General features: G+C 42.8%; 1 protein-coding gene across 2 annotated transcripts; it reads left to right on the forward strand.

Annotated features, from left to right (window-relative positions):
- Positions 1-1,623: 1,623 nt before the first annotated feature.
- LOC110508369 (phosphatidylinositol 4-phosphate 5-kinase type-1 alpha) lies at positions 1,624-16,434 on the forward strand. Of its 2 annotated transcripts, none has more exons than XM_021588862.3 (16): positions 1,624-2,098; positions 6,694-6,728; positions 7,176-7,259; positions 7,506-7,636; positions 8,088-8,205; positions 8,363-8,515; positions 9,698-9,997; positions 10,088-10,323; positions 10,432-10,515; positions 10,969-11,017; positions 11,150-11,234; positions 11,324-11,494; positions 11,645-11,777; positions 11,882-11,947; positions 12,038-12,131; positions 12,227-16,434. In XM_021588862.3, exons 1-16 carry the CDS (start codon positions 2,008-2,010, stop codon positions 12,227-12,229), a joined length of 1,833 nt encoding a protein of 610 aa, XP_021444537.3. In that variant the 5' UTR covers positions 1,624-2,007; the 3' UTR covers positions 12,230-16,434. The 2 variants fall into 2 exon arrangements, with proteins under 2 accessions (XP_021444537.3, XP_090079583.1); XM_090223457.1 differs by having other exon boundaries at positions 2,045-4,283.
- The last annotated feature ends 74 nt before the right edge of the window (positions 16,435-16,508 follow it).

Consider the following 16,508-nt stretch of genomic DNA (forward strand, 5'->3'; position numbering starts at 1 on the left):
ACTAGCTGTCACAGCCACAGAGTTTACCCCAAAGCCTGGCAGATGGCAATATTGAGTGGTTTCATCTCACCGTCCAAAGGCATTGTATGAAGCCGGTTATATACACTTGTATCCCCGGTGGACCGGTTCTTACATGAAACATTCTCCATTCAGGCTGCAAAGGCATCGATTTCCTCAATTTGATTTAGTGGCGAGAAGGCAGAAAAATATGGAGAAACTATGTGCTTTCTTTATGAAACACTATTTTCCACCACCATGCTAGAGTGGCTAGAAGAACATCAAGACGAAGATTCTGGAGATTGTGACAGCCGGCTAAATGGCATCCCTTGAGAATGCAAGAACAAGATGTATGTCAGGAGAAGTGCAGTATTATCATAAGGAGGTGTATATTTGGAATACGGAGGAGGAATGGAGGGAAAAGAGAGGCAGAGGAGGTCTAAGAGAGAGAGGAAGGAAGAGGCTGAGCTTGAGTGGCTTAAAAATGGCGGGAAAAAGGGAGATAATTTGTTAAAGAATAATTGTAGAAAGTGTAAGCAGATTGAGCTGAAGACAGGAGGAGAAATGGAAATGAATGAGGTTGAACCAGAAGTGGTCTTGTGATAATTGTTTGTGTTTCTGCTGTTCAGAGGGAGAAGGCATTCCACATTAAACGAACGGGAGCAAGAAATGTGAATTGTTTTGCTCTCAAGATAATGGCACCATTGAAAGGATTGATTACTGGGTTAACAGTAAATGTAAAAGTTGACCAACTGAAGGGGAAGATTCCCGGTGTTTGTGATGCTCGTCATTTGGTGCGACGCAAACAACATGGCAAGTGGTGAAACAGAAGAGTCATTGTCTGTTCTTTTGAGTTTTGATGTTGAGTCTTTGCCCAATAAAGTGATGTGAGGATATTTAAGTTATCCTGTACAATATTTTGTGCCAAATACATTACATTGTTACAGGTGTCAAGCTTTTGGGCATGTGGCAGCAGTGTGTTGGAGGGAGATTCCTAGTTGTGAGAAGTGTGCAGAAGGGCATGAGACAAAGGAATGTGTAGCATTGGGGAAGGTAGTGGTATGTGTTAGTTGTAGGGGTGCCGATGGGGCTGAGGATCAAAAATGTCCAGTGCAAGAGAGGCAGGTTGAGGTTTCCAGGGTTAGAGTAGTGCAGGAGTTGCCATATATTGAGGCATTGAAGAAAGTAGAGTAAGATAGGTCAAGGGGAGGGATCCTGATAGGAGTGGTGTGAGTTGTAGATCTGTACCAGTACAGAGGGATATGCCAACAAGTAATATACGTTTCTGGAAGATTGGATTTTGTGCATTTATAGCAATGGTTATCAACTGTACTGCAGGGATGGAACCTAAGTCACAGAAAATTGAGGTTGTGGTGGCAGCTGCAGAGAGGTATTTGGGTGTGCGGGCTTGACATTAGAATAATTACAGGATGTGTTAAGGTTGTTGGCCTGAGGTAGGACTAAATACATTTAAATAGTGGAGTAGGGTGGTGTTAATTTTTATTCATTTTTTGTAGTTTTAGATGGTAGGATATTTGTTTATTTATTTTTTCAAGCAAAGTATAAGGGAGTTGTACTCCAGTCTAGTAGGTGGCGGTAATGCAAGTTTATTGGATGCCAACCGCCGTTAAACGTCATCGAAGAAGAGCGCAACATCAGGAACTAGCATTAGCAACTCTATTATGGTGGTGGAAAATGGTGTTTCATAAAGAAAGTATGCATATTATCTCTGTTCCCCCCTGCCATTAAATCGATGTCTTTGCAGCCTTATTTAGAATGTTTTATGTACGAACCGGTCTAAGGGAGATACACAAAGTCATAAACCAGCCTATTTCTACAATGTATCTTCTTACATTTTTATTTTAAATCTAACCAGAACCACACTGCTGACTGTATTTCTAACCTTAACCCCAAATTAATACCAAATAGCACATTTTGGTTTTCATATATTTTTACGATATAGCCCATTTTGACTTTGCCGCTGGCCATCTACTAGCTAGGTGGATACCCATGCCAAAAATTTGTTCTATCTGTTCCGATACCGGCCAATCCAAAATGGCGACCGCCGTTCCAGTCGATTCGGGATTGACTGCTCCGACAGGTATCTATAATAACTAATTTAGGTCTCCGTGAAGTAGTTTGCACGAAAATGTAATCTAATTAACGTAGCTACAGATTCAGCACAGCCTGTAGCTGAATATGGTCATTTTGTCTGAATTCAACTGACTTAATTTCTCCTGTCTGAGCTAGCTAACGTTATCACAGTTGCTGTTAGCTAGTTTGCTAATATCAACAAACGGATCGGATGGTTTGCGTTATAGCTAGCTAGGCATCTAACGTTACACGCTTGAAATTGGGTTATGTACTTTATGGTGTTTGTATTAAGGGCTTGGGATGGGATAGCCGCACACCCGAAAATTTGGTTATTTTCAATCAGATGTCGTTAATGTTAGCTCACCCTGAATGGTGCAAAGTCTCGAACTCCAGCAATGTTAACTAACTACAGTAACGTTAGTTGGCTAATTTACTGCCTCTGTTAACTATTTGCCATGCTCGAAACCAGTGGGTCTTTGTTGATATTTTGTAATATTTGCCGCATCTCGTAGTAGGACGAAACACCTGTTAATTGATGTTAGCCGGCTAACTAGCCAACCCAACAAACGGAGGCCAGCCAGCAATGTTGGCTAGCTAACTAGGTGTGTGTTGAATATTTACTTGTAATGCCAGCACAATTGTTTTCGTGGATAGAATGTGGTGGCCATGTCTGTTGTTGACACAGTAATGTTGTTCTACAGCTTTTGGACTCCTGACAAAAACAGGCAGTCACTAATCAATTAGGCTAAGTAACGTTAGTTTAGGGTGGAATGGATACAGATTTCGCTTCCATGGGAGATTTAAAAAAAAAAATATATTAACTAGGCAAGTCAGTTAAGATCAAATTTTTATTTGCAATGACGGCCTAGGAACAGTGGGTTAACTGCCTTGTTCAGGGGCAGAACGACAGAGTTTTACCTTGTCAGCTCGAGGGATTCGATCTAGCACCCTTACAGTTACTAGCCCAACGCTATAACGACATGCCTCTCTAGTTGCACTCCACAAGGAGACTGACTGCCTGTTACGGAAATGCTGTAAGCCAAGGTAAGTTGCCAGCTAGCATTAAACTTATAAAAACAATCAATCAATCATAATCACTAGTTATAACTACACATGGGCGATGATATTACTAGATATTATCTAGCGTGTCCTGCGTTGCAGGATAATAATATAATAGTATAATCTGACTGAGCATACAGGCATACAAGTATCTAACTGAGCGGTGGGAGGGAGAAGCAGGCGTGTAAACATTCATTCAAACAGCACTTTCTTTGCGTTTTGCCAGCAGCTCTTCGTTGTGCGTCAAGCATTGCGTTGTTTATGACTTCAAGCCTATCAACTCCCGAGATGAGGCTGGTGTAACCGAAGTGAAATGGCTAGCTAGTTAGCGTGCGCTAATAGCGTTTCAAACGTCACTCGCTCTGAGCCTTGGAGTGGTTATTTCCCTTGCTCTGCATGGGTAACGCTGCTTCGAGGGTGGCTGTTGTCATTGTGTTCCTGGTTCGAGCCCAGGTAGGAGCAACGAGAGGGACGGAAGCTATACTGTTACACTGGCAATACTAAAGAGTCTATAAGAACATCCATTAGTCAAAGGTTAATGAAATACGAATGGTATAGAGGGAAATAGTCCTATAATTCCTATAATAACTACAACCTAAAACATCTTACCTGGGAATATTGAAGACTCATGTTAAAAGGAACCACCAGCTTTCATATGTTCTCATGTTCTGAGCAAGGAACTTAAACGTTAGCTTTCTTACATGGCACATATTGCACTTTTACTTTCTTCTCCAACACTTTGTTTTTGCATTATTTAAACCAAATTGAACATGTTTCATTATTTATTTGAGGCTAAATTGATTTTATTGATGTATTATATTAAGTTAAAATGAGTGTTCATTCAGTATTGTTGTAATTGTCATTATTACAAATTAAAAATAAAAAAATCAGCCGATTAATCGGTATCGCCTTTTTTGGTCCTCCAATAATCGGTATCGGCGTTGAAAAATCATAATCGATCGACCTCTACTCTGTAGCATGTGGTCCATTTAGGCTAATTTAGAGGCGAGCAATGTGATTGAGGCCTAATTTGGTTGCATGCATGCCTTGTTCATGTGTAACTGGTTGTAGTTGTTTTGTATCTTCTTCCATAGACATTAGGACTCAGTTCTGGAGGAGAGCCTTGCAGAGAGGTATCTGCATGGTGTTGCAGTGTGTGTTTGTGTGTGAGAGAGTGGCTGAGCGTGTGCTTCGTTCCTTCCTGTGAGTGCCTCTTACAGGCATTACAGGGCCTTGTGGCATTTGAGCAAGCTGAGAGCAAGCAAAGGACGAGTGGACCAAATACAGGCTGTTAACGGTTGTTTTCTATTGTTCGTGTTTGCTTTCTATTGTGTGTGCAATGCATTTTGCAGTGAAATGGCTACAACATGGTTTAGCAAGACACAGTGCCTCTCCACTCCCTGAACGAACGAATCCTTGTGGCGTTTGCTCAAGTAATGTGGATTGGTTTAATTGATTGATTTCATCCATCTCACAATTTGAATAGGCCTAGCCTAATATCACAGACAGGTAGCCATTAGGCTGTTTCCTGTTTCGCTATCAGTACGCCACCTTTCCATGATATATTTTCAGTAGGTCTCCCTCCTCTTGCCTCTCACTGTCCTCAACATAACTCTGACCTGCCCACACTATTACAATAACAGCAGACAAGTTTTTTGCCAACTGGTTGTAATATTGTAATATTTCAACACATGTTGAAACTCAGAAATAGCAGTTGCTATTGGTTACAGGCCTGAAGTTCTCATGGAGTGGGTGAGAAGGCGAATCTCACACACGCACACAATTTTAAATGGGGAATCCTTTTGTGAGGAGCACATATTTCAAGCATTGTCATGATGATGTGATAACATTGAGAAAATACCAGACATATTTTGCTTCTAGATTTTTCACACACGTGTTTGCTGTGTTTTTCTATGTTGGCATGTTTGTCGCACAAATTGACAATGTTTTATAATAGGCTATTGGTTGTTATCTCTTGGGCTGAATGTCATCGACAGTTGAACCTATTTGAATTTGACTACACCGCTGGAGTCTTAGTGCAGTGAGCACACAGCAGGGCGGCATGCCAAATGGCCTACACCCTAATTGCCGTAGCCTACAATTTCAATACATGTGGTAGTTAGATTATTAACAATGAAAGAGAACAATGTAGAAAGAGCGGAGAGCATGAAAAATAAATTGTGCCGTTAAATCCCTCTTTGCAAACCAAACAACCAATAATATAGGCCTACACATAGGCTACTGTCAATAAATTGCAGTAAACGTTACTTTGACAAGTTAAACTAATATTGTCGAAGTGTTTATTAATGTCCTTGAATTGTGCAACGGACAATCGGGTATAAGCTCCTGCAGCAGCACTTTCAATAAGCGGGAACAAAAAATAAATGAATGATGAGTCTGTCGGAGTTGTCTCGCAAACAACTTTTTTTTGAATAGCTTACAAATTGTGCATTTATATAATAGTCAACATCAATCAGATTACATAAATTATTATTTAGCCTTTAACATTCTTTATAACACTTGAATGAACATTGGTTTAGGCTTAAAACGAATAGGCCTATTATCCTTAGGCTAAATCCTAAATATACAATCCGATAAAACAAATGATTATTTATACCAAGGAACACCAGCATGTTCACCCCCAGAGTATCGAACTCAGCAGGATGACTGAGGTTTGTAGTCTCTCCATCCTTTGCCCTGATAATCTTTTAGCATATTCAGCAAATGCCTTGGGTAAGGTCTGCTGGCTCACCTTTATCATATGGCCTGAAATTGAGCGAAAAACTGCCAAACAGGCGAAGACGTGCTTTTCCCTCCACTTAAAGTCAGCCATAGTTTTTCTTCAGATTTTGTATCGGTAGGCTACACTACAGTTACTAAGTGAAATCCACTTTTTTAAACTGACTGAAAGTAGCCTAATGGAAGAAAGAATGTCACATGTGCTTTTCCAGATGATCAAGATGAAATAACAATACACTGGATACGGCCTTAATATTTGTTTTAAAAGGTCTACTAATATAACTGATATCTGAGTATTTTTATGGACAAGAGAATAATACACCTTCCAGTTTGAAAATCCTTCTGTAGCCAAGAACAAGGTAGAAATAATAAGTATTGTTTTGAACAATGATTTAATGAACTTGTTTGTGGCTTTTGTAACAATTTGAATAAGAACAATGACGACATGCCCCAAATCACAGTTCTGGTATAACCAATGTGTCTTTTTATATTGCGTTCTTCCCGCCAATTGACCCCTCCGTGCGCAATGTATATCAACGACGATGTGTCATTCCAGACATCACACAACCCGATCAGACGCTTTAATGCAGGTTCCTTCCTCCATAAACTACTATACTATATGACAAGTTCATCACTACAGCTGTCTAGCATGACTCTAGCTCTGTGATATTAGCTAAGTTCTGTCGGTAACTATTCGATTCTAAGAGGACTGAGTTGCGCATGGAACATGGAGGAGCCTAACGAAAATAGGCCGACATCACTATACTCTCCAATATGTTTTCCTTTTTTCTCTCTCCTCTCAAGGGTCCAGTGGGTCTCGGAAAATGGCATCCCCCGAGGTAAGACGGACACCATCCCTGACTCACACAACCACTAATTACAGCACTCTGCTGATGATGCTGGAGCACTGTTGATGAAACTGTGTTTTCCACTACCTTTAGGTTTAGGGAACAGTGTGTGTATTTACGCAACATTTATAGACCCTGGTGAAGATGTGTTGTATATCACCTCTCTGTCTAGGGAGAAGACGCAGGATATGTGGAAAGGGAGGGGGAACTGGTTTTGATGGTTTCTGTGTGTCAATGGCTGATGTTTATCTTTAAGCCGTGTGTCATAAAACCAAACAATGGAGAGAACAGGGTGACGCTGAAACTTGTTTTAATGGAGTCAAACACACAACTCTACAGTGCATTTCTTTAGTTTCTTAATACCTTTTATTTCTTCCCATCCTCTCTTCCATCTTTCTCTCCTCTCTCTTTCATCCTGTCTCTCTCTCTCTGTCTCAGATTCCTGGATCCAGTCAGAGTATGAAGAAGACCATTGGACACAGAGGAGTTGAGACGAACACTGGAGAGACCACCTATAAGAAGGTCAGCATGGGGTCAACACACACACACACACACACACACACACACACACACACACACACACACCACATGTGTGCTAAAATTACCCGTAGCCTGAAACCCTTCCTCGTCCACAGCCAATGATGACTCGCAGAATGTAATGTACACAAGCATTTGAGAGTCATAGATTAATTATAACATGAGATTTCCTCAGACACAATGAATTTATCAATCTCTCTTGACAAACCAAGCTTCCACTTCCCCCTCCAGACTACGTCGTCAGCCCTGAAAGGAGCAATTCAGCTGGGCATCACTCACACTGTGGGCAGCCTGAGTCAGAAGGCTGAGAGAGATGTTCTCATGCAGGACTTTGTGGTGGTCGAGAGCATCTTCTTCCCTAGGTTAGACGTGTGTGTGTGTGTCTCTTTGTGTGTCTGTGTCTCTCTTTGTGTGTCTGTGTCACTGGTGTAGCACACAACCCCTGAGCACCCGCATGAGGTATGGGGGCCACCCGACACCCCCTAAAATATAAGTTGGGCCCCCAGATACTATATGAACATGTCATAAACCATGAAGGAAATGTTTATAATTACAGGAAATTGGCTTTAAAACTGAAACACGTTCTCTCAGCCTCATGGCAAAATCTGTAAAACAGCATGAGATTAGCTAAGAAAACTGAAACATGTAGCATATGCAAATAATTACAGATGTGTAAAACAGCATGAGATTAGCTAGAATCTTTTTTTTCCCCCTGAACTGCGCTACACCACTTGTCTGTGCCCATCTTGCATTTATGCTGGAGAGAAGTCTTCCTGTATTCAGCACTCATTAACACCCTTCTCTCTGTCTCAGTGAGGGCAGTAACCTGACCCCTGCCCACCACTACAGTGATTTCAGGTTTAAGACCTACGCCCCCATCGCCTTCCGCTACTTCAGAGAACTCTTTGGCATCCGGCCAGACGACTACCTGGTCAGTAGACCACAAAAATTCACTTAATTTAATCTGTTTGATTGGTTGTAGTTCTCTATGGTTGATTGGTTGTGTCTGGTTGTAGTTCTCTATGGTTGATTGGTTGTGTCTGGTTGTAGTTCTGTGGTCAGGATGCTACCTAACTCCTCTCCTACAGTACTCTCTGTGTAACGATGGCCTGATAGAGCTGTCTAACTCCGGCGCCAGCGGCTCTCTCTTCTACGTGTCCAGTGATGATGAGTTCATTATCAAGACAGTGCAGCACAAAGAGGCTGAGTTTCTCCAGAAGCTACTACCAGGATACTTTATGGTGAGATATTGAAGGGGTGGGGACTTCATGGAGATACATTGAAGGAGGAGGGGGGAGACTTCATGGACAGATACAGTTGAAGTCGGAAGTTTTTTACAATTCCCAACATTTGATCTTAGTAAAAATTCCCTGTCTTAGGTCAGTTAGGATCACCACTTTTATTTTAAGAATGTGAAATGTCAGAATAATAGTAGAGAGAATGATTTATTTCAGGTTTTATTTCTTTCATCACATTCCCGGTGGGTCAGAAGTTTACATACACTCAATTAGTATTTGGTATCGTTGCCTTTAAATTGCTTAACTTGGGTCAAACGTTTCAGGTAGCCTTTCACAAGCTTCCCACAATAAGTTGGGTGAATTTTGGCCCATTCCTCCTGACAGAGCTGGTGTAACTAAGTCAGGTTTGTAAGGCCTCCTTGCTCGCACACGCTTTTTCAGTTCTGCCCACATATTTTCTATAGGATGGAGGTCAGGACTTTGTGATGGCCACTCCAATACCTTGATTTTGATGTCCTTAAACCATTTTGCCACAAAATTGGAAGTATGCTTGGGGTCATTGTCTATTTGGTAGACCTATTTGCAACCAAGCTTTAATTTCCTGACTGATGTCTTGAGTTGTTGCTTCAATATATCCACATCATTTCCCTTGCTCATGATGCCATCTATTTTGTGAAGTACACCAGTACCCCCTGCAGCAAAGCACCTCCACAACATGAGGCTGCCACCCACGTGCTTCACGGTTGGAATCGTGTTCTTCGGTTTGCAAGCCTTCCCCTTTTTCCTCCAAACATAACGATGGTCATTACGGCCAAACAGTTCTATTTTTGTTTCATCAGACCAGAGGACATTTCTCCAAAAAGTACAATCGTTGTTCCCATGTGCAGTTGCACATACCTAGCTGTCTGTGGTGGCCTGTGTTTTAGTGTTTATATAATACCTAGCTGTCTGTGGTGGCCTGTGTTTTAGTGTTTATATAATACCTAGCTGTCTGTGGTGGCCTGTGTTTTAGTGTTTATATAATACCTAGCTGTCTGTGGTGGCCTGTGTTTTAGTGTTTATGTAATACCTAGCTGTCTGTGGTGGCCTGTGTTTTAGTGTTTATATAATACCAAGCTGTCTGTGGTGGCCTCGTCTTTTTCACTCTCCTCCTCTCCTTTCTACCCGTCTCTTCCCTCTCTATAGAACCTGAATCAGAACAAACGGACCCTGCTCCCTAAGTTCTACGGTCTGTACTGCATCCAGGCGGGAGGGAAAAACATCCGCCTGGTGGTGATGAACAACCTGCTGCCCCGCGTGGTCCACATGCACCATAAGTACGACATGAAGGGTTCCACCTATAAGAGACGGGCCTCAGCCAAGGAGAGGGACAAGACTTTTCCCACCTTTAAAGACCTGGACTTCATCCAGGACCTGCCTGATGGACTACTGCTGGAGACGGACAACTACAACGCCCTTAGCAAGACCATCCAGAGAGACTGCCTGGTGAGGGAGGGAGGGTGGGTGTGTGTGTTCTGTGTGTGCTGTTTGGGTCTACTGTATAGTAACACTTACGTGTTTGTGTGTGTTCTCCAGCTCCTGCAGAGTTTTAAAATCATGGACTACAGTCTACTGGTGGGGATCCATAACCTGGAGCAGGCTAGTAGAGAGAGGGAGCGAGGTGGGGGGCAGATGGGGGACAGTGGGGGGTCAGAGGGGGCGGTGACCCCAGACCAGCGCCGACCCCAGGCCCAGAAAAGTCTATACTGCACAGCCATGGAGTCTATACAGGGAGAGGCCCGCGGGAAGGGAGCCCTGGAGTCTGAGGACCAGTGAGTCAATCAATACATCACACAATATTACCTTGGGAAAAGTGCAAATTGTCACATAAATCAGGATTTGTTTATGGTGATTGGTTGGTGTGGCATATGTCATTTCAGTATGGGCGGGATCCCAGCCAGGAACTCTAAAGGAGAGAGGTTGCTGGTCTTTATCGGCATCATCGACATTCTGCAGTCCTACAGGTAGGTGCTTGTGTTTCTTTGTGTGTGTGCGTTCTTGTGTACAGATTTCATACAATTTCACATGGTAATATAATGACACAGTACTCAAAGTATTGGGAAAGTGACACATTTTTTGTTTTACCCCAGTTTTTTTTTTATTTGAAATGATACACTGACCTGGTATGGATGAAAATACACTCAAATCAAAGCTGACAGTCTGCACTTTAACCTCATAGTCATTGTATCATTTTAAATCCAAAAAGTGCTGGGGTACAGAGCCAAAACAACAACAAATGTGTCACTGTCCCAATACTTTTGGAGCTCACTGTATATACCATTTAGCAGATGCTTTTATCCAAAGCGACTTAGTCATGCGTGCTTATATTTTACGTATGGATGGTCCCGGGAGTCGAACCCACTATCCTGGCGCCATGCTTTACCAACTGAGCTACGTTCACGAAGACTGTTTTTCAGGTTCATCAAGAAGTTGGAACACTCGTGGAAGGCCCTCGTCCATGATGGGGTAAGATCCTACACACACACACATTACCTGTAGTACATTATGAAAGATGCCACAGATGCATGTGTCAGATCTGCCACTGCTTATGTCAGGCCTATATCAGGTTGTAACTGGTTTATTCCTTTTCCTCTGTAGGATACAGTGTCGGTGCACAGACCAGGCTTCTACGCTGAGCGCTTCCAACAATTCATGTGTAACACAGTGTTCAAGAAGATCCCATGTAAGACTGCTGTGTGTGTATCTTCTGTTTCAATATTAACTTTTTATGATATAACGTGCTGTCGTTATTTTGTTTTCCCCACCCCTCAGTGAAGCTCTCCCCATCCAAGAAGTCTCGTGGTGGGGGTCCGGGGGGTCTGAGGAGAGCTCCTACCCTGGGAGGCCCCACCCCCCTCTCCCACGCTGCTGGACAGTCTGTGGTGGACTCCCGACTCGTCTACCAATCACACTTCAACAAGGCTGACGCAGAGGGAGACAGTGGTGAGTGAACAGTTAACACAAACATTTATTGTATGTGGGATTAGAGGTCAAGGTGGACCAGAGCTACATGAAGTGCGTATGGACAAGGGATTAGGGGTCGACTTGGAATTGTGCCATTAGTTCCCCTCTTTACTCCCTCTTTCTGTTCAGGCATGCAGTCGGGCAGGCCAGACCTGGTGCCAAGGACACCTCCCCTGGCGGGAGGGTCAGGGGATGCAGAGGCCAACTTTTCCACGTCCTCATTAGGAAGCACAGGACTCACCTCCTCCTCTCCTCTGCTACAGTAACACATCCCTCCATCCCCTCTCCTCCACAAAGTCAGTCCTCCTCTTCAAGTCATCCATTTCTCATGTGTTTCTCGCCCTCTCTCTCTCACTCTCTCTCTAGGTCAGTAGGGGTTGAGGTACATAGAGCAGTAACAAGCACAGACCAAGACCACGGTGTCTCCCACAGGTACACAAATGAATTACACCACTGATTCATGTATTCCCACTTACGTGAACACACACACACCCTTATCAGTCTTCTCTCTCTGTCTCTCAGTATGGGTGCGGAAGTGGAAGCGCCAGGTGATCAGTCGGGTAATGAAGATGCCATCTCACTATCAGACATTGTCCCAGAGACTAACATCTGCTTTGTAAGTCTGGTCCAATCCTTTTCCTCCTCTTCTTAAGATCTTCACTATGGTGTTTCCCATGGCTCACTGGCCTCCCTCCTGTGTGTTCCCCACAGTAACAACTGATCTGGAGTCATCTGAGGAAAAGGTGATTCTGGAACCAAGGAGGTGGGTGGAAGAGTGAGAGGGGGAGAGTAGTCTTGCATCCTCCATTCTCACTCTGTCGATCCATCCCTCCTTTTCTGCGGGGGAGGTTTGGAACATACTTCAGGCTGACTGAACGGGATGGGGGGGGTGGTGAAGTGAGGGAGAGTGTGACTGGGTGCCAGAGAGAGGAACAAAGAGGGAGAGTGGTGTATATATGTGTGGGGAGGTGGTGGCTGTCTGAAGGCTTGGTCAGCCAGACAGACACATGGGTATGCTGCTAGAAACCCTTCTCCAACTAAGTTACAGGAGTCTCTGTGTCACGAAACCCACATACACTGTCCCACCTATCACAAAGCCTGAAGGGGAGAGGGACGTGGGCTTAGACACCCCTGTATCAACAGTGTGGAGGAGGAACACCATGCTCTATATCACTCTCTGTTCTGTTACTTTGTGCATTCCTTCTTGTGGACAGTATTAGGGTTCCGTTTTCAGTGACTTCGAACATAATATCTCATATGTTATCATTCTACATCTGTCCACACCTCTATGTAGTGTTTTTTTATTATTTTTATTATGACCACACTATTACTGCTGTGGACAGAACATATGACTTCATCACACAGACCTTCTATTCTTTTAGATTATGGATGTATACAGTAGCTGACTGACTGGAGTTGGGGGCAGGAATGTACAGGCCAGAGCTATTCTGCCCTACCAAGCAAAAAGGCAGTAACTGTTGGGAAAAATAGCTTTTATTTACCTTAGCTTCACAGTTACCTAGTGGAGTTACTGCTAATATCAACCCCGTTTTCTCAAAAACAATGCGAGGCAGGATACTTGTGTAACGGATGTGAAATAGCTAGCTAGTTAGCGGTGGAGCGCGCTAAATAGCGTTTCAATCGGTGACGTCACTTGCTCTGAGACCTTGAAGTAGTGGTTCCCATTGCTCTGCAAGGGCCGCGGCTTTTGTGGAGCGATGGGTAACGATGCTTCGTGGGTGACTGTTGTGTGCAGAGGGTCCCTGGTTCGCGCCCGGGTATGGGCGAGGGGACGGTCTAAAGTTATACTGTTACACTTGCCCACATGATTAAGTCATTTTTGCTACATTAAATACATGCTAACTCATTTTTGACCAAATGAGCAGTTACTGCCTTTTTTCTTGGTAGGGCAGTATGGGTAGGCTATACACCACAGGAGGTTGGTGGCACCTTAATTGGGGAGGACGGGCTCATGGTCATGTCTTGAGTGGAATGGTATAAAATACATCAAACACATGGATTAATGCCATTCCATTTGCACTGTTCCAGTCATTATTATGAGCCGTCCTCCCCTCAACAGCCTCCACTGCCATACACAGTGTTACTGGCTGATGGGAAGGCTCTGTCTGTCACTGTCTCCATGGTTATCCTGGAATCTTCCTCTCTGATGAGACCACATGTGCTATATTGATCTAGGAGTGAGAGACCAGAGCAAGAACATAGTAATGGCCGCCACCTCCATACCCTTAGAATAGAGCGGGGTTCTCCAACTGGAGACCTGGCGGATGCAATTTTTTTTATTGGTGGACAAAAAAGGTAAACACCAGCAAATCCACTCTAAATGATTTCAATTTAAGAAATCTGTTCTAAAGTATTCCTATGCAAAATAGAGATCTGTGATTTGAAAGCAAGGTTTGAAATTGTTTGTCAAATATTATTAATGTTTGGGCTTTCTTGCGGTCAATTTGCTAATTATTTGTCATTATGTTCCGGCCCCCTGACCATCCGCTCAAGAAAAAAAAAATCGCCCCACGGCTGAATCTAGTTGATGATCCTTTGAATGGAGGTTCACCACACCAGAGAAGAGACAAAGAGGAGCAGTAACAGAAGGACAGGACAGTGACCTGACCACACCTAACGCTAGCTTTTTATATCTGTGCCTTTGTGTCTGTCTGGTGCTAGTCTTGCTGAGCTGTGTCTCTCTCTCTCTCTCTCTCTCTCATATTTTTGTTTCTTTAATGTCCTGTTACACATACATTCAAACTCTTGTTTGAGCATGTTTTTATATTCTCACTACCAATCAAAAGTATCTTTGAAAGAAAATTGACCAATCAACCAGCAGGGTTGAAAGGAATGAGCCAATCAAAATTCAGAGCGAGCTTTTAACGCACACTCTACACCTGCCTTTTTCTGTCTTTGTATAACAGTTCAATTTCATCACATTCATTCACACCCAGCCATTTAGACTGTTTTGTGCACAAAGATTATAAGTGTTCTTCAAGCAATGGTAATTCTACCACCGTCATTCAAGCACTTTGATACTTTTAACTGACCTGACTTTCATTAATAAGCAACAAGGGATTTCTGCTGGCTACAGAAATGGCTGCTTCACCCCACTGAGTTTGTGACTCACCACATTGTGTGAATGACTTTGTTTGCATCTCTGTAGTACACCTCTTGTACATTAGCGTTTATATAAACATGGGTTTATTTTTTTCCCCCATTTGCTCAGTCATTGTGTAGAATACTAACACAAGCGCTGTGTGGTAGCTCATACTATTTATCCTGTAGTAGGATATTTCAGACACATATCACTACCTACTGGTTATGCTAGATCTTGTATTTCACTCCAACAGAGTGATTTAAAGGGCCACCATGGCCTGATTGTGAGGACACATTTCTAAGTAGATGGGAGTGCACATGTGGTTCAAAGCAGAGAGGGAGAGATGGACAGACTGACAAACTGGGGGATATCAGCCTGTGGTGGAAATGATTCATGTTCATCGATGCACTGAGACAATAGGGATGTTTAAAGGGAATGGGGGAGTACAATAACACAGCCATGCCCTGAAGTGGTGCTCTTTCTGATCAACTGTCATGACAAATTGGAAAAGCAATCAAAATGGTATGGACTTGAACAAACTTGCTGCATATGGAAACTACATGGAAACCTATGCTTCAGAACTTGAGTTTTGATGAACTTGATGTTTTCCTAACGGATCTGAGTTTAATGACCCTTCAGAGTTGCAGCGCTCACCATTTGAGAGGAGCTGTCCTGCATGATAAATATACGTATTTTAAAGCACATAGGAAGGAAGGGCACAAGAGAGGGTGGTATTGGTTCCAAATGAGTTATTTACACAACTTACTACATGGTTTGATTCATTTCAAGTTCTTGCGTCTACTTTTCCTCGCGAACCCACCCTCTTTTCAAAAAGCTGATATGGTATTCCTGGTTAAATAATTTCCAAACATGGCCCTCAATTAAAAGTTGTGCTCTTTTGAATGTTTTGACCTTTGACCCTGATAACCCTGCTCAGCTTCCCCATCATTTCAAAGAGCTCAGTTCAGTCTTGTGCTTTTTGAGAACAGTTGGCCACCAAAGAAAACACTCCAAGCCCCATGTTCCCATGTTTTGAATCACATTTTCAATAGATGGTATTGTGTCTTATTATAACAAGGGCCTTAGTGTGACAACAGGGTCTGGATTTGACTCCATGAACGCTGATCATGACTTTTAGCGTATGCTTAACTTTACAAACTAACATCTGACAGTCAGAACAATGTTGTTTTAAAGCCTGTGTGCTTCTGTGTAGATGCTGGATTAAACCCATTGCAGCGTCTGGTGACTTGACTGGACCACAGCACAACAGACACCTCACCCTTTGGTGCTCAAAGGGCGGTACACTTGCAACACAGACACTACAGAACATATGAACTAATGCAATATGAACAAGTCTGCCATCTTAAAGTTTCAAGAATCGTATTTATTGTATTTGTATTATGACCTTGTAGCCTGAAATGATTCATAAGTTGTACATGTAGATGATTGTACGTATAATAATGTATTCTTCTGACAGGAAATGTCAGACTTAAGTAGTGTATTGCATATGGGAGGGGATTGTTTGACAATTTCACTTTTTATATTTCATGCTTGATTTTGATAGTGATATATTCTCCATTGTTCTGGGGCAAGGATGTCCCATGCTTTTCTACGTTGAATGTTTCACACAGCCTCCGAGCCAATGTTGCTGGTTACCGTCTATGCTTCAATTACTCTATTTTTACTCTGCCTGTATAAAATATGTATATAGTAGTCACGGAAATGCCTTCTCATGCTGCCTGTTCCTTCTACCATCTTTCAGTGATGTAATGTTTTTCATATTGGCTCTGATTTTAGAATAAACTTATTTTCTAAATGTTGGTTCTTGTCCTTATTCCTGAACATGATACAACTGTTTAGGGAATGGAAGGGTAGGTCTACACTACAGTA

This window comes from Oncorhynchus mykiss, chromosome 3, assembly GCF_057628025.1.
Source record: "Oncorhynchus mykiss isolate SJ-2025 chromosome 3, ASM5762802v1, whole genome shotgun sequence".
NCBI lineage: Eukaryota > Metazoa > Chordata > Actinopteri > Salmoniformes > Salmonidae > Oncorhynchus > Oncorhynchus mykiss.